This window comes from Canis lupus, chromosome 13, assembly GCF_048164855.1.
Source record: "Canis lupus baileyi chromosome 13, mCanLup2.hap1, whole genome shotgun sequence".
NCBI lineage: Eukaryota > Metazoa > Chordata > Mammalia > Carnivora > Canidae > Canis > Canis lupus.
The window spans coordinates 16,881,971-16,904,422 of NC_132850.1; the positions used below are offsets into that span (position 1 = coordinate 16,881,971).

Sequence of the window (22,452 nt, forward strand, 5' to 3'; positions counted from 1 at the left end):
GGAGAGGGACTCGGCGGTTGCTAGGACCGGAGGTCACAGAGCGCGGCTCGGGGATTGGGCGGCGACGGGGGCGGTGGGTGGTGATTGGGCGGCGCCCGGGAGGCTCCCGGGTGAGGCGCGGGCGCGCGAGCGGGAGTTCCGGCGGAGGCCCGTGCCGAGGGCTGGCGCCTTCACCATGGCCTCGGCTGAGCTGGACTACACCATCGAGATCCCGGATGAGCCCTGCCGGAGCCAGGGTATGGAACGAGGGTCGGGCCCACCGTGGGGAGGTGACCGAACGAGCCTGCGGGTCGCGGGCGCAGCCGTGGCCCCGCCCCTCCCGCAGCCCCGCCCCCTCGCGCCCCGCCCCCTCAGGGGGCCGCGGGTCCCGGACGCGGTCGGGCCCCGAGCCCCGCCCCGCCCCCGCCCCGCCCCCGAGTGGTCTCCGCCCCCCGCGGCCGCGGCTCGGCGCCGGGCTCTTTCTGTCCTTGCAGCCGCAGCTCGCAGGCCGCGGGCCTCGCGGCTGCCCCCGCGGCTGACGGCTGCCGAGCTCGGGGGGCGGCCCTGATTCCTGTGATTGGGATCGGGCCTCCCGCCTCCAGCCTCTGCGGCGGTGTGCGTAGGGGGCCCACCCATTTTTCACCAGCTGTTTTCCCGGGGGTCCTTGCAGAAGCCGCCGGACACGGGACTCCTCCCCGCGCTCTCCGTGGCCGCGGGTAGCCCCGCAGTGCCTGCCGCCGGCAGGGAGAAGTCGGTTCAGACCCTCCGTTCAGTAGCTGGATGACCCTTGGCAGTTTCCTCATCTGCAGAGCGAGGCTCCTGACAGCAGCCTCCCTTCCAGGGCTGTGGGTTGCACAACTGAGGCAACTTGTGTAAAGGACCCAGCATAGTGTCTGGCGTGGAGTAAGTAGAGTGGTTAGCATTACTCCTTCCTACAGTCCTATCATTAAAGACAGGTGTGGGGGAGGCTCCAAGAGATGAGCAGCCTGTAGAGCAGGCCTGGGCCCCTGCAGTTGGGAGTTGGGCTGGGGCCCAGACAGTGGAACGTGTGGCTGGGACAGGGAATGCTGCTAGAGAAGGCTTGAGGCCCGGAGACCAGCCTCTGCCTCCCTGCCTTAGTCCCCGTGGCCTCTCCGCCCTCCAGGTTTGGCTACCACAGTGATCGTCCTTAATGTAGAGGTTGGCTCGCACCACCCGTCTCCCCAAGACCCCTCAGTGGCTCCTGCTTGGCCTCAGGATAAATCAAGTCCAGGTTCCTGAAGGTGGCATTCAAAGTTCTCATCGTTTGGCAGCCCCTGCTTGTCTCTCTGATCACCGTGCCCTTCTACTCACTGATCAATTTGAGTTTTATGTTCTTTTTTTTTTTTTTTTAAGGATTTTATTTATTTATTCATGAGAGACACAGAAAGAGAGAGAGGCAGAGACACAGGCAGAGGGAGAAGCAGACTCCATGCAGGGAGCCCAATGCGGGACTTGATCCCGGGACTCCAGCATCACACCCAGGTGCTAAACTGCTGAGCCATCCAGGGATCCCCGAGTTTTATGTTCTGGCAACCCAAACTGCTTGTGCTTCCCCACACACAAAGCAAAGGCTTCTCTGCCTTTGCTCCTGCTGTTCCTCTGTCTGAGATGCCCTTTCCCCTCCACTGGCCCACACTGCCCCCTCGCTTGTCCTTGTCCAGCTTCTCACTGAAGGCTTCGCTCAGGCATTGCCTTCTTCAGGAGAACCCTTCCTGGCCCCCTCCCATAGCATCCTGTGTTACTTGGTTCAGATCTAGGAGGAGAGGGTGACCCCTAGGCTCCCACGGGACAGCTGGCCCTAGCCCAACTCTGTTTCCTTAGAACTGGGTATGGTGGCGCAGGGCTCTTGGGCTTAGGGATGTAGAAATGCTTTTGAAGAGTTTTGGCATCAGGGGGAGATGAAGCCAGTTAATGTTACTGCCCTCGGAGAGCCACACCAGCTGGAAAGGGCTGGAAGCTGCCCTCCGTGTGGCTAGGAGGGCACGTTTTCCCTCGGTGCAGGTGGGCAGCCTGGTGATCTCGGTTCACAATTCACTTTTACCCTCTACTGGCTTTATGGCTTTGGCAAGTTACTGAACCTTCCTGGGCCTCAGATTCCTCCACTGTAGAATGGCCGTGCCTACTTCATGGGCTTGTTAGGGTTCACAGGATAGTGACTGATGTGTGTGCCTGGCATCGGTGTATCCCCTCTGCTAGTGGGTCGGGGCACTGCTTCAGGGGGAGAGGTCTTAGAGTTGGAAGAAACCTCGGGGGGGCATTTAGTCCTACTGGCATGAGGGTATTCTGTTGCTTTCAGACCCTTCCCTGACAGGATGCTTCCTCCCAGACATGCTGGCCTGTTGTAGGTACCTGGGATTGTTAGAAAACACTTCCCTTTCTTGAGCCGTGATAGGCCTTCCTGTCATTTCTGCTTTTAGTTCAGTATTTGCTGTGTCCTGGCCACAGGCTCATTGCTGTTGCCTCGGAAATGATTCACACATGGGCTCACTGCAAGGAGCTGTGGTTCTGGGGAGGGGTGAGGATTTATAAGCAGGTCGCAATGATGCGGTAACTGCAGGACAAGAGGGTCATGGTGGGTACAATACAGCAAGGTAATCTCCCTTCCTCTCTCTTCAAGAGGTCAGCTCATGCCTTCCTCACATCTCTCTTCTCCAAGAGAAATAACTCTAGGGCTGTCAACTGCCCTTCCTCTGATGTGGTCCCGAGAGCCTCCTCTGGATGGCTTTAGTTCATCATGCCTTTCCCTCTCAAAGTGCATGCCCCAGAGCTGAGCTGGAGGTTGTAGGACCCCCTCAGAAGGAGATAATAACACCATGATCCCCTGAATCTGTTTCCCATCTTCAGAGAGCTCCCTCCAGGCTGAGATGGCTTCACACGGGGACAGCCTGTGGGGATCCTGAAGATTGTCTTTCTTTTGCATTTAATGGTGGAGAAGTATATAGGACAGTCATATTTGGTTTCTGGAATTTCTGTCCTCCATATTTAAACATCAAAACCGCAGTGCCCAATGCTGCTCTGAGTTGACAGGTGAGCGGCTGCTGCTGGCACATCAGTTAGCTGGAAGGCAGCTGCAGCTCCGGGGTGTTCAGAGCCCAGGCTGGGCAGCCTAGGAACCTTCTGTTGGGAATCCCACCAGCCAGTAGGTTGTGGGATGCTCATGCCGGGAGACTAGTTGCCTGGTGCTTTGCTGAAGCTGATCTCTTGACCTGGAATCTCCCTACATCCTTCTTGTCTGACCAGTGATCCCCTTCCCCTCCTAATACTGTGCTCCCGTCTCATTTTCTTTTTTTTTTTTTTTTTTTTTTTTTTTTTTTTTTTTTCCGTCTCATTTTCTTGAGGAAGGTTCTGTTCTGACTTCCACATCAGGGATCCCTTTTGTAGTGCTTTTGTTGGTTTTGCTCACTGTTGCTAGAGCCTGGTATGGATGAGGTGCTAAATGAGCTGAATGTGGGCCTGAGCCAGAGATGCTCTGACATCCCAGGCCAAGGCTACGCTACGTTTTCTCCCAGCCAGAGAATGGGCAGCCAAGTTCTGCCCCAGGGCCCCTCTTTGGCTTGCAGGCAGGCCAGCAGGCCTTCTTAACGGCACTATATTGCTCTCATGTTAAGTAAACATTTTCAGAAATAATTGATTCACAGGGTCTGGGTACAAGGAAGGCTTTCGGAGGTCACAGAAGGGGAAGTGAGGAGTTTATTGTGAGCCCAGGTTTTATTGTGACTCTGCTTTTCTGCTAAGCTCTAGCAAAAAAAAAAAAAAAAAAAAAAGAATGAGGAGGGAAAGGCCATTTAACCTTCAGTTAGCTTTCACTGGCACCCAGGAAACAGTTCAGAGTTTTGAACACCATGGTGGGCTGCATTGGTCGGGATGGCTTCTGGAGAACAGTGGCCCAAGCTGGATCTAGAGCTTCACAGGGCTGATAGGTAGATGGTGTGAGAAAGAAAGTGCAAGAAGTAGGGGCGCTGGGGGAAACTGAGGTGGTCCCACAGACCTGTCACACCAGAGAAGTCTTAGAGACCCAGGTGAAGAGGGAGTTGGGACTCAATCCTCTCTTTGCCTGTGGGGCTCCCAAAGGGTTTTATTTTTTGTTTGTTTTTGTTTTTTTAAACAGAGGAGTTTAATTTACAGGCCTACCTTCTTTTTTTTTTACTTTTTAAAAAGATTTATTTATGATAGACATAGAGAGAGAGAGAGAGAGAGAGGCAGAGACACAGGCAGAGGGAGAAGCAGGCTCCATGCCAGGAGCCCGACGTGAGACTCGATCCCAGGACTCCAGGATCGCACCCTGGGCCAAAGGCAGGCACTAAACCGCTGAGCCACCCAGGGATCCCCATAGGCCTACCTTCTTTTATTGTGTTTTGCTTTATTGCACTTCGCAGATGTGCTTTTTTTTTTTTTTTTTTTTTTTTTTTTTTACAGATTGAAGGTTTGTGGCAACCTTGCATCAAGCAAGTGTATGGATGCCATGTTTTCCAACAGTATTTGCTCATTTCGTGTCTCTGTGTCACATTTTAGTAATTCCCATAATGTTTCAAACATTTTCATTATTATTATATTTTTTATGGTGATCTATGATCACCTTTGATATTACTATTGTTGTTGTTTTGAGGCACCATGAACCCCGCCAATACAAGACAGCAAACTTAATTGATTGGCTATTCCATCTTCTCTCTCCCTCTCCTTGGGCCTCCCTCTTCCCTGAGACACAGTATGGAAATTAGGTTAGTTAATAACTCACTAGTGGCCTCTAAGTGTTCAAGTCAAAGGAAGAAACAGGAGTCTCTGACTTTCAATCCAAAGCTAGAAATGAGTAAGCTTATTAAGGAAGGACTATGGAACACTGAGAGGCTGAACACCAGTTCTGTTGTGCCAGAGAGCCAAGCTGCGAATGCAAAGGAAAAGTTCTTGGGATCCCTGGGTGGCGCAGCGGTTTAGCGCCTGCCTTTGGCCCAGGGTGCGATCCTGGAGACCCGGGATCGAATCCCACGTCGGGCTCCCTGCATGGAGCCTGCTTCTCCCTCTGCCTGTGTCTCTGCCTCTCTCTCTCTCTCTGTGTGACTATCATAAAAAAAAAAAAAAAAAAAAAAAAAAAAAAAACAAAGGAAAAGTTCTTGAAGGAAATAAAGTGCTACTCCAGTGAACACATGCATGATAAGAAAACAACCTTACTGGTAATGTAGAGAAAGTTTGTGTCATCTGGATAGAAGACTAAACGTTCCTTTAAGCCGAAGCCTCATCCCGAGCAAGACCCTCGTTCTCTTCAATTCTGTGAAGGCTGAAAGAGGGGAAGAAGCTGCAGAAGAAAAGCTGGAAGAAAAAAAAAAAAAAAGCTGGAAGCTAGCACAAGTGGGGTCATGAGGCTGGAGGAAAGAAGCCGTTTCCATGACATGAAAGTGTAAGGTGAAGCAACAAGTTATGGTATAGAAAGCACAGCAAAGTTATCCAGGAGATTTGGTTAAGATAATTCGTGAAGGTGGCTACACTAAAGAACAGATTTTCTTTCTTTTTTTTTTTAATATTTTATTTATTTATTCGTGAGAGATACAGAGAGAGAGGCAGAGACACAGGCAGAGGGGGAAGCAAGCTCCCTGCAGGGAGCCCGATGCTGGACTCCATCCCAGGAACCCAGGATCATGCCCCAAGCCGAAGGCAGATGCTCAACCGCTGAGCCACCCAGGCATCCCAAGAACAGATTTTCAGTGTAGATGAAACAGTCTTATACTGGAAGAAGATATGATTTAGGACTCTCATAGCTAGAGAGAAGTCAATGCTTGGCTTCAAAGCTTCCAAGGACAGGCTGATTCTCTTGCTAGGGGCTAAGGCAGCTGGTGACTTTAAGTTGAAGCCAATGCTCACTTACCATTCCGAAAATTCTAGGACCCTTAAGAATTATGATAAATCTACTCTCCCTGTGCTTTATAAATTGAACAGCAAAGCCTGGATGACAGCACATCTGTTTACAACTAGGTTTACTGAATAGTTTAAGCCCACTGTTGAGACCTTCTGCTCAGAAAAAAAAAGATTCTTTTCAAAATATTGCTGCTCATTGACAATGTAGCTGGTCACCCAAGAGCTCTGATGGAGACATATGATGAGATTAATGTTGTTTTCATGACTGATAACACAACATCTATTCTGCAGCCCTAGATCAAGGAGTAGTTTCAACTTTCGAGTCCTATTATTTAAGAAATACATTTCTTAAGGCTACAGCTGCCACAGATAGTGACTCTCTGATGGACCTAGGCAGAGTAAATTGAAAACCTTCTGGAAAGGATTCACCATTCTAAGTGCAATTAAGAATATTTGTGGTTCATGGGAAGAGGTCAAAATAGCAACATTACCAGGACTTTGGAAGAAGTTGATTCCAACCTTCATGGATGACTTTGAGGTGTAAGACTTCAGGGGAGGAAGTAACTACAGATGTGGTGGAGAGAGCAAGAGAACTAGAATTAGAAGTGGAGTCTGAAGATGTGACTGAAACGCTGCAATCTCATGATAAACCTGAACAGATGAGGAGTTACATCTTATGGACAAACAAAGTAATTTCTTGAGATGGAATCTACTCCTGGTAAAGATGCTGTGAAGATTGTGGAAATGAAAACAAAGGATTTAGGACATTCCATAGACTTAGTTGCTAAAGCAGTTTCAGGGTTTCAGAGGATTGACTCCAATTTTGAAAGAAGTTCTGCTGTGGGAAAAATGCTATCAAGCAGCATCACATGCTACAGGAAAATCACTTGTGAGAGGAAGAGTCAATCAGTGTGGCAAACTTCCTTATTGTCCTATTTTAAGAAATCACCACAGCCACCCCAGCTTTCAGCACACACCTCCCTGACCAGGCTGCAGCCATTGACATCAGGGCAAGACCCTCCACCAGCGAAAAGATGATGACTCACTGAAAGCCCAGATGATGGTTTGCATTTTTTAGCAATGTATTTTTAAAGATTTTATTTATTTATTTATTTATTTATTTATTTATTTATTTATTTATTTATTTATTTATTTGAGACAGAGAGAGAGAGAGGCAGAGAAGCAGGCTCCTACGGGGAGGCCAATGTGGAACTTGATCCCAGGACCCCGGGATCATGCCCTGAACCGAAGGTAGATGCTCAACTTCTGAGCCACCCAGGCGCCCCTAAAGATTTTGTTTTTTTAAGTAAACTCTACACCCGATGTGGGGCTTGAACCCACAACCCTGAGATTAAGAGTTGCATGCTCTCCTGACTGAGCCAGCCAGGTGCCCCAGCGATATAGTGTTTTTAAACTAAGGTATGTATGTTGTTGTTGGGTTGTTTTTTTTTTTTTTTTTTTTTTTGGATATAATGTTAGTGGCTACTTAATAGACTACCAGTATAATATAAACATAACTCTTGCATGCTCTGGGAAACCAAAAAATTCGTTATTGTGATACTCGCTTTATCGGGGTTGTCTGGAAAAAGCTATACCCATAATAGCTTTGAGGTATGCCTGTGTTTTTTGAATCATAATCTCTTTTACACATTAATAAAAATGCTTTAGACTTTGTTTACTCTATACCAGGCGCTGTGCTAGGCTCTGGATGTGAGCTTCAGACCTGGTGGACCCTTTTCAGGTCTCCTGTCCCTGAGCTTACTGGGGTTTCCGCTGCTCTTATGCCATTGACCATGTCCTGCTCACATGCCAGGCCTGCCAGGAGCACCTGTTGCGATTTGATTAATGGGCAGCCACCTTATATAGGGAGGGCTCTTACACCCTTTTACCTATGAGGAGCAGACACTTGGGGAGCTGAAGTATCTTACCCCACGTGGTCCCAGATTTCAGCTCTGGAGCTCCACTCCTAAGCCAGTGGTGTGTAGCTTTCGGTTGCCATTTGGAAGGTGTTGCTTGAATACAGTTCCATTTCTAGGAAACAATTAAGGACACACACAAGGAAAGAGGTGTCCAATAAAGTTTTTTTTCATAATAGCAAAAATTGGAAACATCATGTCCGATAATGGGAGATTGGTCACCACAAATTATGAAATATTCTACAGTCGCTCCATAGCCACTAAACATATATTTTTTTAAATTTTTATTTATTTATGATAGTCACAGAGAGAGAGAGAGAGAGAGAGAGAGGGGCAGAGACATAGGCAGAGGGAGAAGCAGGCTCCATGCACCGGGAGCCCGACGTGGGACTCGATCCCGGGTCTCCAGGATCGCGCCCTGGACCAAAGGCAGGCGCCAAACCGCTGCGCCACCCAGGAATCCCTCCATAGCCACTAAAAAGAGTCATGGAGAAATATATAAACTGACATGGAGAGACGTTCACAATATATTGCTAAGTGGAAGAAAGCAGATTACAAAACAGTGGGATTCCAATTTTATTAGACATTTTCTCCTTTTCTCCTGTACGCATGTGTTCCTCGTGAAGGAACGGTGTCTCGGGTTCATTGAACTCTTTCTTTGTGCCGGATACGATGCACAGATATCTTATTTAATCTATATATCAACAGCCCCATTTTACAGATAAGGAAGTTGAAGTTTAGAGAGATTGCTCAAGGTCTGTCTTATAGTTATTCGTGGCAGAGCCAGGGATTTGGATGCAAATAAGGTTTTTGTTTTATTTTTGTAAAGTTTTTTATTTAATTTTTAAAAAAGATTTTATTTATTTATTTGAGACACAGATAGAGAGAGACAGACACAGGCAGAGGGAGAAGCAGGCTCCACGCAGGGAGCCAGATGAAGGACTCGATCCCGGGACTCCAGGATCGCGCCCTGGGCGAAAGGCAGGTGCTAAACCGCTGAGCCACCCAGGCATGCCCCGCTGCCCAACTTTTTAACTTTAATTCCAATTAATGTATCATTAGTTCCATACATACAATATAGTGATTCAGCACTTCCATACATCGCCTGGTGCTCATCACAGCTCCTTAATCCCCATCCCTTGCTTCACTCATCTCCCCCTCCCCGCGCCCTGGTCAGCATCAGTTCTGTATCCTTAAGAGTCTTTTTCTTGGTTTGTCTCCTTCTCTTGAATTCGGATATGGTTTTATAAAGTATGTACTCTTAAGATACTGTGCTACTGGGGCCCCTGGGTGGCTCAGTGGTTGAGCGTCTACCTTTGTCTCAGGGCGAGATCCCCGGGGTCCTGGGGTCCCACCTCGGGCTCCCTGTGGGGAGCCTGCTTCTCCCTCTGTGTCTCTGCCTTTCTTTCTGTGTCTCTCATGAATAAATAAATAAAATCTTAAAAAAATAGATATGGTGCTACTTTCCTAGGTAGGCTATTATTTCAAAAAGTTAAAAAAAAAAGGTAATTTTAAGTAAAGTAATTCAAATATATAAATATGGGAACTGGGGGAAACCTGGCTGGCTCGTTTGGTAGAGCATGTGATTCTTCAGGCAGGGAGCCTGATACAGGACTTGATCCCAGGACCCTGGGACCACGACCTGAGCCAAAGGCAGATGTTCAACCACTGAGCCACCCAGGCACCTGAGCATGTAATTCTTGATCTTGGGGTCATGAGTTCAAGCCCATGTTTGGGACAGAGTTTACTTAAAAAAAAAAAAGCAAAAAAAAAAAAAAACAAAAAAAAAAAAACCAGAACCAGGTATATGAGATTCTAGAAAGTATTTCTGGGGAGTAGAGGAAACTGAGGATTCTTTTATTCTTTGCATTTTAAAAAGAAAACATAGATTCTTTGCATTTTGATTCTGGCTTACAGATAAAAAGCACATATTGTGCCACAGACCCTCATGCCTTGTCAGCCTTTCCTTTGTCTTCTCCACATGCCCCTGGGATATAAAAAATCTAATTTATGCCTTAGTTTTATGACTTAAACTGTTGTACAATATATGTATCTGTAATTCTTATATTATTGGTGTCAGTGTTGTTTTGTTGAGAAATTCTAGAGGACAGGGAGCCTGTGAGAATAAATTGTTTTGTGCGTGCTCAAGAATTGCCGGGATCGAAAAGCATACTTCTGCTTTGCCAAAGGGCTAAAATAACATTTTAACTCTCATTGCAAAAGTAATGCATTACTGATTTTAGAAAATGGGTAAAAAAAAAAGAATGAAAAAGCAATTGCTTCTAATCCTAGAAATAATTGCTATTAATATTTGATGTGTTTTTTTCTATGTATCAGTATATAGGTGTGTATGTATGTGTGTATATATATATATATATATGTATATTCTGTTACATATGCTGCTTTTCAACTTGCTTTTTCACTTAATTTATTACTACTATTTTTTTCTTAAAGATTTTATTTTTAAGTAATCTCTTGACCCACCATGGGACTTGAACTTACAACATCAAGGTCACGAATCATACGCTCTGCAGACTGAGCCAGCCAGGCACCCCTATTACTATTAATTTTTTTTAAATGATAGTATTGTTGGGATATAATTCACATGCCATAAAACTCACCCTTTTAAGATGTACAATTCATTGGTTTTTAGTATATTGGCAGGATGGTGCAACCACGCCACTAACTCCAGAACATTTCCGACACCTCAGAAGAAACCCTATACCCATTAGTAGTCACTCCCTGTTCCCCCCTCCCTTCAGCTCCTGGCAACCACTGCTCTACTCCTCTACGGATTTACCTGTTCTGGACATTTCATAAAATGGAATCATGCGGTAGATAGTCTTTTGTGGCTGGCTTCTTTTACTTAGCACAGATTTCCAAGGTTCATCCATGTTGTAGCCTGTGTTGGTACTTGATTGCTTTTTATGACCAAATAGTATTTTGTTGTATGGATATACCATCTCATTTTTAAAGGTGATAGGCATTTGGATGGTTTCTACTTGGTGGCTATTGGCTATTCTGAAGAAAGCTGCTATGAACATTTGTGTACAGGTTTTTGTGTTCATGTCTTCACTTCTCTTTTTTAAAAATTATATTTATTTATTTATGAGAGTCACAGAGAGAGAGGCAGTGATACAGGCAGAGGGAGAAGCAGATTCCATGTAGGGAGCCCGAAGTGGGACTCGATCCCGGGACCCTGGGATCACACCCTGAGCCGAAGTCAGATGATCAACCGCTGAGCCACCCGGGTGTCCCCGTCTCTTCACTTCTCTTAAGTGTATATTTACCTAGGAAGAGAAGTGCTGGGTCCTATGATAACTTGATGTTTTATTTATTTATTTATTTATTTATTTATTTATTTATTTATTTATTTATTTATTTTAGGAAATGCCAAACCGTTTTCCAAACTAACTGCACCTTTTTGGATTCTAACCGGTAGTGTACGAGTAATCTGATTTCTCTACATCTTCATCAACACTTGTTAATATCTGGCTTTTTGATTATAGCCATCCTAGTGGGTATAACGTGGGATCTCATAGTTTTGATTTTTATTTCCCTAATGACTGTGATGTTGAGCATCTTCTCATGTGCTTATTGGTTATTCATATATCTACTTTGGAGAAATGTGTATTCAGATCCTTTGCCCATCTTAATCGGATTGTTTTTTTATTGTTGAATTGTAAGAGTTTTTTGGTATGCGTCAGATACAAGCCCCCTATCAGATATGTGATTTGCAGATATTGCCTCCTGTTCTGCAGGTTGTTATTTTCATTTTTTTTGATGCTGTCCTCTGAAGTACAAATGTTTTTAATTTTGATGAAGTCCCGTAAAAATTTTTTTGATGAAGTCCCAATTTATCCTTTTTTTTTCTTTTATTCCTTGCACTTTTGGTCACATCCAAGAAACCACTGCTTAATGCAAGGCCACAAGAGTTTACTCCTGTGTTTTCTTTTAAGAGTTTTATGGTTTTAGCTCTTATAGTTATGTGTCTAATTTGCTTAATGTATTATCAAACATTACCATATGATTAAACATTTTTCTTTCTCAGAAGTGGAATTTCTATGTCAAAGATTGCATATTTTTGAGACTTTTGATATATGTTCCAAAATTACTCTTGTCCCTGTCCTTTCCCTCTACCTGCCTACCTGTCTTCCACTGTTCTGGGTCAGACCTTTGCCATCTCTCACCGTGCATGTTAGAGCAGCCTCCTACCTGTTCCAGATGGACACTGCTTGGCAGTGTGATAAGCGCAGTGACATGGTGATGATGGGTGCTGTGACAGTACAGAGGAGGGGCATCTACCCCAGTCTGGTGATTGGGGTGGGAGATGAGAAGGGGTTGAGGAAGGCATCAGGCGAGGCTTCCTGGAAATGAAGAGTGACCTGACTCAGTAGGTGGAGTGGGCATTAGCCAATCATAAATGTGGAGCATCAGCATCCTGGGCCAGGGAGGGAGGAGCACGTGCGAAGTCTTGGGGGTGGGAGTGGGGTGGCATGGTGGTCCAGAGAGATGGAAGCCGGCTCTGGCTGCGTGTTCTTGGGGGAGAGGGACTTACTCTCTCTCTGTTTTAGTTTTCTTGTCTTTAAAATGGGAACAATAGTGACTGACTCCTAGGATGGTTGCAGAGCCAAATGATGTAACATATGCTGGGGCTCTGGCTGGGGTGACCGATCCCTGAGGAGGAGGAGGAGGAGGTGAAAGAGGTCAGAGTTGGATCTGTTGACATGCAAAGGTAGCTATGTGTACTCGTTTGGAACTGAGGTGATAGAGATGTGGTTCAGACTGTGGGCTTGGGTTTTGTTACCCAAGGCGCCAGCTGGGACAGTGGTTACAAGCTGGTCTCTAGACCACTTGGGTTTGGATTCCACTTTCACTGCTTATTAGTTGTGTGACCTTGAGCCAGTTATCGATTATCTCTGTGACTTGGTTGTTCATTGGTAAAATGAGAATAATGACAGTACATTTTTCATAGGATTGTTGTAAAGATTAAATGAGTTGATATATAAAAAAAATAAAAATAAAAATAAATGAGTTGATATATAAAGTGCGTAGAACAGTGCTTGACACATAATGCTCTTTTTCCTGGTATCATTATTGTTTTTCTTGGTGATGGGAAAGAGGGGGAGGTAAGAGCTGGACGGAGATGTGGATTTCAGATGGGCTGGAACCCGTCTGTGATGGCTTAGGAGGTGGATTTGATTGCCCGCACCGGGTCATGGGAAGTCTTAGAGTACAAATGAGAGATGGAGCCAGTGCCTGAGTCTTGCCCCTAAGGGACAGCAGCCAGAGGCCCTGAGATATCAGCCACAGGAGGGAAGTGGGTGATATGGCCGTGGAATAAGCATAAAGGGAACAGGGGCTTTTATAAAAGGATGGAGGAATCATGATCTGGAGGTGGCAATAAATAACAATAGCCATAACAATCACTTTTATTACTTTGGAAAGGGCAATGGGTAACAAGGAGAATGCTAGCTCTTTCTCCTTGGATCCATCCTTCACTTTGCAGCCACATGTTCATTCCAGCACGTTTCTCCTGAGTGCCTGAATGGGCCAGCTGCGGGGCTAGGCACTGGGGATGCGGTGATAAACATGCCACACTCGGTGCCTGCCTTCACGGAGCCCGCTGGCTAAAGGCAGAGACACACATTAATCGTGCAAGTCATTAATCAGTACAGATGGGATCCTGCCGCTTCCCCCAATTCCAGAATCATCATTTGCTCTCTACTCCTGTGAAATAAAATCCCAACTCCTATGCATGGCCTGAAAGGCCCTGTGGGATCAGGCCCCAGGCCCACTCTGGGCAGCTCTCCCAACCACTGCTCCTCCTCACCCAGGTTCTAGCCCCCCAGGACTGTTTGCTGGGCCCCAGACCGACTGTAGCATCTCCATGGCCTCCTGCCCCCGCTCATGACCTCTCTCTGCCTGGCATGTTCCTACTGGGCCTCCGGGCCAGTGCAGCAGATGTGTCTTCCTTTGGGAGGCCTTTCCTGGTCTCTAGCAATCTCAGCCAGAGCACCTCGGACTTTTCTGGGTTGTAGCCCTTGAAATACAGAATCAGAAGGGACAGCATGGCTCCGGTGGGAGAAGGTCAGGATAAAGGCTTAAGTTAGGAACCAGTATTGAGAATGGGGCCCCGGGAGGAGATTGTTGGGGGAATAGGAGATGCCCACAGACAGAAAGAACACCTGTGGCTCAGGGGAAGCCTCGAGTGCCTGGCTGGAGGGAGGGATCAATCCCCTCCCGTGAGGGGCAGTACGGAGAGGTTGGGGTCAGAGAGGCAGTGTGTTCAGGGTGTCTATATATATATATTATTTTTTTATTTTTTTAGATTTTATTGATTTACTTGAGAGAGAGGGAGAGAGAAAGGGAGAGTGAGAGGGAGAAGCAGGCTCCCCGCTGAACAGGGAGCCTGATGTGGGGCTTGATCCCAGGGTCCAGGGATCATGACCTGAGCCCAAGGCAGACGCTTAACCGACTGAGCCACCTGGATGCCCCAGGATGTCTATATTGTGAGAGTTTCTTCATGGAAATGCCTACCTAAGTCGGTGATGCCAAGGGTTCCCGTAAGACCCGGTGGAGCAGAATGGGGTTCCAAGTCCAGCTGTGGGAGAGGGTCAGGTCAGGCCCAGCAGAAGCTGTTGGAACCTTCCCCAACCCAGAATGCACCATCACTGCTGGTGGGGGCTGGCCTTAACTTCGGGGGCCACCAGGGGTTGTGACGTCCCTTGGCTGCCTTCTGCGTATGTGAGATAAATGCCGAGGCCGTTTGCTGTGTCTTGGTGGTGGCACGGGGGGGACCACTGCAAACCACCGTAGGGGAGGGGAGCCTGTGCTCAGGCGGCTGCACAGAGGTGAGGGAGCCTCCTTGGGGCAGGTCTCAGGAATCTAGTTCCAGGATCTCAGGGATTCCAAGGCAGATCCAAATGGGTGGCTGTTGATTGGTAGGAGGCTGTTGCGGCCTGAGCTTCATGGGTGGTCACCCCCAGTGATGTAGGTCTAGGGCCCCAGGGAGGCGCAGATGTGGCCTCTCCGCCAGAAGGGCCAGGGCAGTTGGAGAGCTGCCCTAGCAGCAGAGGGGGACACCCGATGGGGACACCGGGCCAGGAAAAGCAGTGCGATTATTTGGAGTGGCCTGAGTGAGATCTGTGGGCCCGTCTCCCTCACCAGGGGCCAGGCCAGCATCCGGGGATTCTGGGAGGGCTGGCAGGCGTCTGCAGGGCCTGAGGCGCTTGGCAGCTTCTGCTCCAGGCCAGGTTGCAGTCCAGCCTGGGATCCCCTGGGGGCGGGCAGTTAATCTCTGAAGGCCAGAGTCACCACTGCTGGAGAGCAGGAACACTGAACTTTTCAATCACATTAATTTCCACAGGAAATTGTTGTCTTCCTTTTGTCCAAAGGTTAGTGATTTATATTTACCATCCTCTTAACTAGCCTTGAAATTTACTGTTGCCAGGTCACCACTGGCATCCATAAATCTCGAGGTGGCAGCTGAGCATGGCCAAGTGGCTTGATACTTGGAAGGGCACAGCCCAGCCCTTTTGGGAGGGCAGAGAACTAGTAATGGACAGACCCTGCACAGAAGTCCCCCGAAGTGGCTGGGTCCCTACTCGGCCCGGGAAATGAGTGAGATCTGGCCAACAAGGTTACAGGGAGGCCTCTGGGAAACTAGCCACAGAGGAGGCAGCTGGCTTGTGCCTGGGCACCTCATGATGTGCTTCTTAGCTGGGGACGGTGCTGGTGGCACATAGGTCTCAGGTGGCTTAGTTCGGACAGGGAGGGGGCAGTGGCCAGATTCCCAGCCATATGCTTCCTGTGTGACCTTAGGCCACTACCCTAACCTCTCTGTGCCCTAGTTTCATCATCTGCAATAATATACCTGCTAGTGATGTTCTGAGTGTGAAGGCTCAGTACACATCGGCAAGGATTACAGGATGGGGTGGGCAGGTTGGTACGGGCCCTTAGGGGCTGCGTGCTCTTCCTCCCTGGTGTTACTGACCTATCCCTTTCTCCGTTTAAGGTCCTCTCCTTCCAACTACTTGTGAAATTAGAATAGGGCTGGCAGGCTTTTTCTGTAAAGGGCCCTAAGTATTTTAGGCTTTGCGAACCACAGGGACTCCGTTGCCACTACTCAGCTCTGCTGTTTTAGCATGAAAGCAGCTACACACAGCGAGTAGATGAATGAGCATGGCCGTGTTCCAATAAAACTTTATTGTGGACAATCAGACTGAAATTTTATATAACTTTCATGTGTCACAAAATGTTATTTCCTTTGATTTTTTTTAACCATTTAAAAATATAAAAACCTCTATTATTTTTAGTGTGTGGTTCCTACAAAACCAGACCATGGGCTGGATTCGGCCCATGGCTTGTAGTTGGCTGACCCCTGGATTAGAAGGTGAAATTGCATGGAGAAGGTTCTCACTTCTCTCACCAGGGCTACATCTTTGAGTTGCTAAAGAAAGGCGCCCTCATGTGGGTTTTTCCAGTGACCCCGCATCGCCTCCCGAGAGGCCTAAATGCCACTTGAGGCAGAATTAGAGGAGGGTGCCCCATGGGGACCCGAGTGCCTGCGTCTGGCACCTGTTGGCTCCTGGCCTACAGCTAGGTGGGCTCCGGGCTGGCCAGTGGGCCTCGCCCCACACCCCGCGTGGCCACTCGGTGCTCACAGCCCCACCATGTCTGTGTTTCAGAGAGCAGCTCCGACCCAGGCCGGAAGGAGGTGGGGGCCCGGCAGCCTTTGGTGATTCTCTTGGGCTGGGGTGGCTGCACCGACAAGAACCTTGCCAAGTACAGCGCCATCTACCACAAGAGGGTGAGTACCGCAGGCTCGGGGGGGGGGGGGCGCTGCCTGGGGGGCTGCTCCGTGGGGGGCTCAGCCCCCCCCCCCACCGCCAGCGCGGCAGGCCTGGCACCCAGAACGGCCGGGGCCACGGGGACTTCGGCAGGGTTATCCCGTCTTTGCTGCCAGCTCTGCGGCCGCTCTGTCTCCTTCGACCCGCTTCCCCCAGCCCCACAGCGGGCAGCCCCCAGCTGTGGAGTCGGCCCACACCTCAAGCTCTTGCTGAGCGAGAGCCTGGGCCCAGGGTGCTGGGCGGAGCGGGTACTCCCGGGATGGCCCCTTGCTGACCAGGTCGGTGTCTTAGGGTCGACCTGGCACCGCCACATGCCTCCCGTAGGAGGGCCTCTTGGAAAAGAGACTCAGGCTGGACGTTTTCTGGCTTCTTCTGAGGCCACCCCAAGAGTTCGGGACGCAGAGCTTGTGGTAACCGGAGAGAGCCTGAGGGGGCTCTGGTTATAGTTTAGAGGCCCCTTTCACATCTTTGGCCCCTGGCCGGGGCCTGCCCTCCTCAGCCCAGACCTCCCAAAGCAGGGAGAGCCAGTGCTGACAGCCCTGGTTGGCACCCCGAAGCCCTGGGCTGAGGGGGAGTGGGAATCTTCTGGGAGAAAGGCCAGTGCCGGTGCCCCCAGCCCCTTGCCTCGGCCTCCCTCCCCTGACCGCCGTTTGCAGTGGGCCTGTCGAGTGTGGGGGCCCCAGGATGAGAGAGGGGCTCGGGGCTGGGGTGGGGATGTAGTTCTGAGCCCGAGGCCTTCCCCCCGACCAGAGGGCCGGTCCTCTGGCATCGCCCTTTACGCCCTTTATGAATGGCCTTGCTCTGCAGGTAGTTTCAGCCACTTCCGAATTCCACTCACTGGGCCAGGTTGGTTGTCTGGCTTCTCCAATGGACTAAGATCCCTGAGGGCAGGGGGAGACTAGGAGTAGGTGAGCGTGGCCAGAGCAGAGACTGCGGGGAAGGGCAAGTGTGCAGAGCGGAGGCTGGGGAAGGTCCTGGGGGGGTTGACGCGGGGGTGTGGGGTTAGATCCCAGGGTCCTCTGGGAAAGGAAGGGGGTCAGGACAGGATGGGTGTGGAGAAAAGCATTTTCCAACCCCAAAGTCTGGATACTTGATTTTTAAAAAGAAAGTAAAAATGCCCTATCTACCACCTGTGTTGACCGGCAGTGCCCATCCTTCCAGCTTTTCTCCGGGTATAGCTTTTCTTTCACTAAATGAGATCTATTTTATTTTATTTTACTTTAATTTTTAAAAATATTATATTTATTTACTCACGAGAGACACACACAGAGAGAGAGAGAGAGGCAGAGACACAGGCAGAGGGAGAAGCAGGCTTTACGCAGGGAGCCCGACGTGGGACTCGATCCTGGGACGAGATCTATTTTATATACTTTTTTTGTATCCTGCTTATTTATTTACTTTTTTCAGATCATGATCTCCACCTTGCCATGTTAATCTGTGTTTATCTCCTTGAGTCCCCAGTCCATATTCAGATTCTCTCACGGTCCCCAGAATGTCCCAAACTGGGATCCAATCCAGGATCACCCACTGCATCTAGTTACTTTGTTCCTTAAGGCACTTTTATTTTTTATTTTTATTTTTTAAAAAAGATTTTATTTATTTATTCATGAGAGACACATAGAGGCAGAGACACAGGCAGAGGGAGAAGCAGGCTCCATGCAGGGAGCCCAATGTGGGACTCAATCCATTGACTCTGGGATCACACCCTGGGCTGAAGGCAGGCACTCAACCACTGAGGCACTCAGGCATCCCTATTTTTTATTTTTTTGAAGATTCTATTTTTAAGTAATCTCTATACCCAACGTGGGGCTACCAGAGAGTATAGTCAGGAGTGAGTGGTCACCAGCGCTGCTGGAAGGAGAGTACAGTGGGCATGAGGAGGTGTCATGGGATTTGGCCATTTGGGGAATTGAGGGGTGACCTTGGTGAGAGCAGGGCGGGGGAGTCAGTGGGAGGGGACGAGGTGGAGAGGGCAGGTGTCAAAGATTATCCAGGAAGGTGGAGAGAGGGTAGGAGAGAGTTAGAGGGGAACACAGTATAATAGAGGCTTTAAAAAAATAGTAATGTTATTTATTTAAGAGAGAGCACATGTGGAAGAGGGGATGCGGAAGGGGCACAGGGAGAGGGAGAGAGACTCTTAAGTGGACTCCCCGCTGAGCACAGAGCCGGATGTGGGGCTCCGTCTCTGGACCCTGAGGTCACGACCTGAGCCCAAACCAAGAGTTAGATGCGTAACCGACTGTGCCACCCAGGTGCCCCGAAGGGGTGGCTGCTGTTGCTGCTGCTGCCACTTTTCTTTGATGAAATTGATTTGACAGGAATCTAGAGAGAGGAGGAGACTGAAAATACAGGAGAGAGAGGCAAGGAGCCACACAGGGCCCCGGGCCCAGTGTGCCCAGAGATGGGGAAATGCTTGGGGGGAACCTGGGATCTGACACGCGGGACTTCTGGGAGCATCTGCCTGGGGAGGTGGCCTCGGGGATGCCAGGCACCTGGGAAGCCTCGAAGTGAGGCCCAGACCCATGGGCACAGGGAGCCTTGGCACATGTGTGCCCTCCCTCAGGAGTGTTGGGCCCTTGTAGGACAAGTCCCGTGTGTGCACCCTCAGATGATGCGGAGCTAGAGGGTACACACCGTGTGTGTCCCCATAGATGACATATTCCCAGGAATTGTGGTTTATTTCTGCATGTGAATGCTCCAGGGGAGGAGTGTGTGTGTGTGTGTGTGTGTGTGTGTTTTGGAGGGTGTGCAGCATGTAACCATGCACCCACCTGTGGTATGTGTGCATGTGCATCTGTATTCACAGATGGTGTGATGAGTGCACGAGTGAGTGGGGGGTGCAAGTGTCTGCACCTGTGGGATGCGACATGGGTTTAGTTCTGGGAGTTGCGTGTGTGCGGTGGTGTGAGGCGGGAGTGTGTGTGCGTTTGTGGAGATGCTGTGTGTCGGTTGGGGTGGTTGGGAAGTTAGAACAGAGCACTTTATGGAGTGTCCCAGAGCCTGAGGGGCCAGGTGGCATCAGTGACCCCGTCTGCAGAATAAGAGGAGGCGGGCAGGTCAGGGCCTTGGTGAGAATAATGCCAGGAGGGGTCGGGGGCAGATGTCACCCTGGAGTCCGTGGGAAGGGTGAGGCTAGGGGGCTGGTGGCAGGGTTAGCTCGGCGACGTGTTTAGCTCTGGGTCGTTCGTCCTCAAGTGCTGCGGCCGAGCGCCGTGCTCCTTCGCACCGCTGGCCGTCCCGTCGGGTTACTGGGCCAGGGCGGCGTGGGAACCCTAAAGTGCATTTTGTCATTCAGTCTCCACCTTAACCCTGTGAGATGGATGTCATCCCAGTTTACAGGTGGACGCACAGGCCCAGGAAATTACTCTTCGCTCGTGCTGTTGATAAGTGGTGCCAGGAAGCGAACCCCGACCCGTGTGACCCCCTGGGCCGACCTCAGGCCCCCCTGGCAATGGGCCCTTGGTCTCCCGAGTGGGACAGTGAGGGGGAGCCCAGGCGCATGGCGTAGGCCGTCGTTCTTTTTTTTTTTTAAGATTTTATTTATTTATTCATAGAGACAGAGAGAGGCAGAGACACAGGCAGAGGGAGAAGCAGGCTCCATGCAGAGAGCCTGACGTGGGACTCGATCCCGGGTCTCCAGGATCACGCCCTGGGCTGCAGGCGGCGCTAAACCGCTGCGCCACCAGGGCTGCCCCTAGGCCACCGTTCCTAAATGACCTAGAGGAGGATGTGCGTGGAGACTTGGAGGCGTGCTTGACCTGGGCACGGAGGGGTCCGGGAGCCGGAGAGATTGGCTCAGGTTGTAGAATTTGAGGAACAACAGTGTTACCATGTTCCGAATTTCAGGGCGAGTGGAAGGAGGGAGCCCGGGTTGGGTGCCAGGCCCTAGGCCCTGCCAGGCCCGGGAGGGACCCTGGGGGTCTGCGACGGGGCAGCTGAGGCCACTGGCTATTGCGATGCGGGCCCGGCGCACAAGTGGCCTCTGGCAGGGCTGGGGCATGCAGGCCGTGTCCCGGCGTGGGGTTGCCTGGGGTGCCCCCGGTGCCAGGCGGGGGGCCGGTGCAGAGGGGGGTCACTGCAGCCGGCGTGGCCAAGAGGGAGGCCTGAGTACGCCGGCAGCATGCAGCAGATGAGGCGCAGGGGACCGTAAGAGGGAGACGGGAGACGGGGCACGGGCCACGGGCCAGCCTGGAATGATCATTCCGGACGTGGGCCTTGAGTGCCGCCTCCAGTTGGGAGGGCCTGTGTCTGGGCGGGGAGCCCGTGCCTGGAGCGTGCCAGGCCCGTGGGCCCCCGCGGGCTGGCGGTTGGAGCTGCCGGCCGTCTGCCCCCTCCCCCCCCCCGGGACCCAGCAGGCCTCTCTCCTCTCCCCAGGGCTGCATCGTCATCCGATACACAGCCCCGTGGCACATGGTCTTCTTCTCCGAGTCCCTGGGCATCCCTTCACTTCGCGTTTTGGCCCAGAAGCTACTTGAGCTGCTCTTTGATCACGAGGTGGAGAAGGAGCCCCTGCTCTTCCATGTCTTCAGCAACGCGGGGGTCATGCTGTACCGGTACGTGCTGGAGCTGCTGCAGACCCACCGGCGCTTCTGCCGCCTGCGCGTCGTGGGCACCATCTTTGACAGCGGGCCCGGCGACAGCAACCTGGTGGGGGCCCTGCGGGCGCTGGCCGCCGTCCTGGAGCGCCGGCCTGCCGCGCTGCGCCTGCTGCTCCTGGTGGCCTTCGCCCTGGTGGCGGTCCTGTTCCACGGCCTGCTCGCGCCCCTCACGGCCCTCTTCCACACCCACTTCTATGACCGGCTGCTCGACGCCGCCTCACGCTGGCCCGAGCTCTACCTCTACTCGAGGGCCGACGAGGTGGTGCTGGCCAGGGACGTGGAGCGCATGGTGGAGGCCCGCCTGGCACACCGGGTCCTGGTGCGCTCAGTGGACTTCGTGTCGTCTGCACATGTCAGCCACCTCCGCGACTACCCCACTTACTACACGAGCCTCTGCGTCAACTTCATGCGCAGCTGCGTCCACTGCTGAGCCCCCTGCCCCACCCACTCACCCCGCCTCTGTTCCAGAAATAAATGCCCAACACCTCCCGCAACCTGTATCCATGGGTGGGGTCCTCTTTTGCTTCAACTCCCCTGTAGCCCTTGGGGACTGTCGTCCCGCAAGTAGAGGATTCCCACTGAAGCTCTGCCGCGGTGACTGGTTGTCCCGGCATCCCGGGAGCGCCTGGACGGGTTAACGTAGGAGTCTCGCAGTGGCTGCATGTGGGCAGGTGCGCGCAGGCTGCTGGTTCCTGTGGCTCTAGGCTCTGTAGGGTCAACCAAGTGGGGACAGTGGGGTTGATGAGCCTCAGGGTTGGTCTCTAGCTTCTTGGAAGGACGGTGAGCCCTGCGGGGAGGTGCCAGACAATAGGGTCAGGCTGGTGCGGGCGCTGCTTCTGCCCCAAAACCCCGGGAGAGCGAGGCCCTGCAGCATGAAGCAGCTCCGCACAGACCCCACTTAGTAGTTCACGTGGAGACGCTGCTCTCTCCTCCCTGCTGGAGAGTCTGAGGTAGGAGCCAGATGCGAAGCTGAGGATGCAGAGGAGGCAGGCCTGCCTGGCCCCCCACGCTTCGCCAGGAAGCCACTGGTCCAGGAAAGCTGCAGGGTGTTTCACAGGCAGGTAGGAAGCCCTCAGTGCCAGGAGGAGCCAGGGCGAGCTAAGTGAGTAGCCCCGAAGACCAGAACTGGGGCCAGGAGCCATTTGGCTAAAACAACGAACTCCCATCTCCTCAAGAGACCCGCTTGGATCATCTCCAGGCAGGAGGGGTGGCTTCCGGGGTTCTCCATCGTCGCTCGGG

At 51.0% G+C, this 22,452-nt stretch overlaps 1 protein-coding gene across 5 annotated transcripts; it reads left to right on the forward strand.

Moving 5' to 3' along the window:
• Positions 1-5: 5 nt before the first annotated feature.
• Positions 6-21,713, forward strand: TMEM53 (transmembrane protein 53). 5 transcript variants are annotated; one of them, XM_072772530.1, is made up of 5 exons: positions 79-236; positions 650-882; positions 1,124-1,241; positions 16,454-16,575; positions 20,990-21,713. In XM_072772530.1, the coding sequence occupies exon 5, from the start codon at positions 21,026-21,028 to the stop codon at positions 21,641-21,643; it is 618 nt and encodes a 205-aa protein (XP_072628631.1). In that variant the 5' UTR covers positions 79-236; positions 650-882; positions 1,124-1,241; positions 16,454-16,575; positions 20,990-21,025; the 3' UTR covers positions 21,644-21,713. The 5 variants fall into 5 exon arrangements, with proteins under 5 accessions (XP_072628627.1, XP_072628631.1, XP_072628629.1 ...); XM_072772528.1 differs by lacking the exon at positions 1,124-1,241 and adding an exon at positions 7,010-7,098; XM_072772527.1 differs by lacking the exon at positions 1,124-1,241.
• The last annotated feature ends 739 nt before the right edge of the window (positions 21,714-22,452 follow it).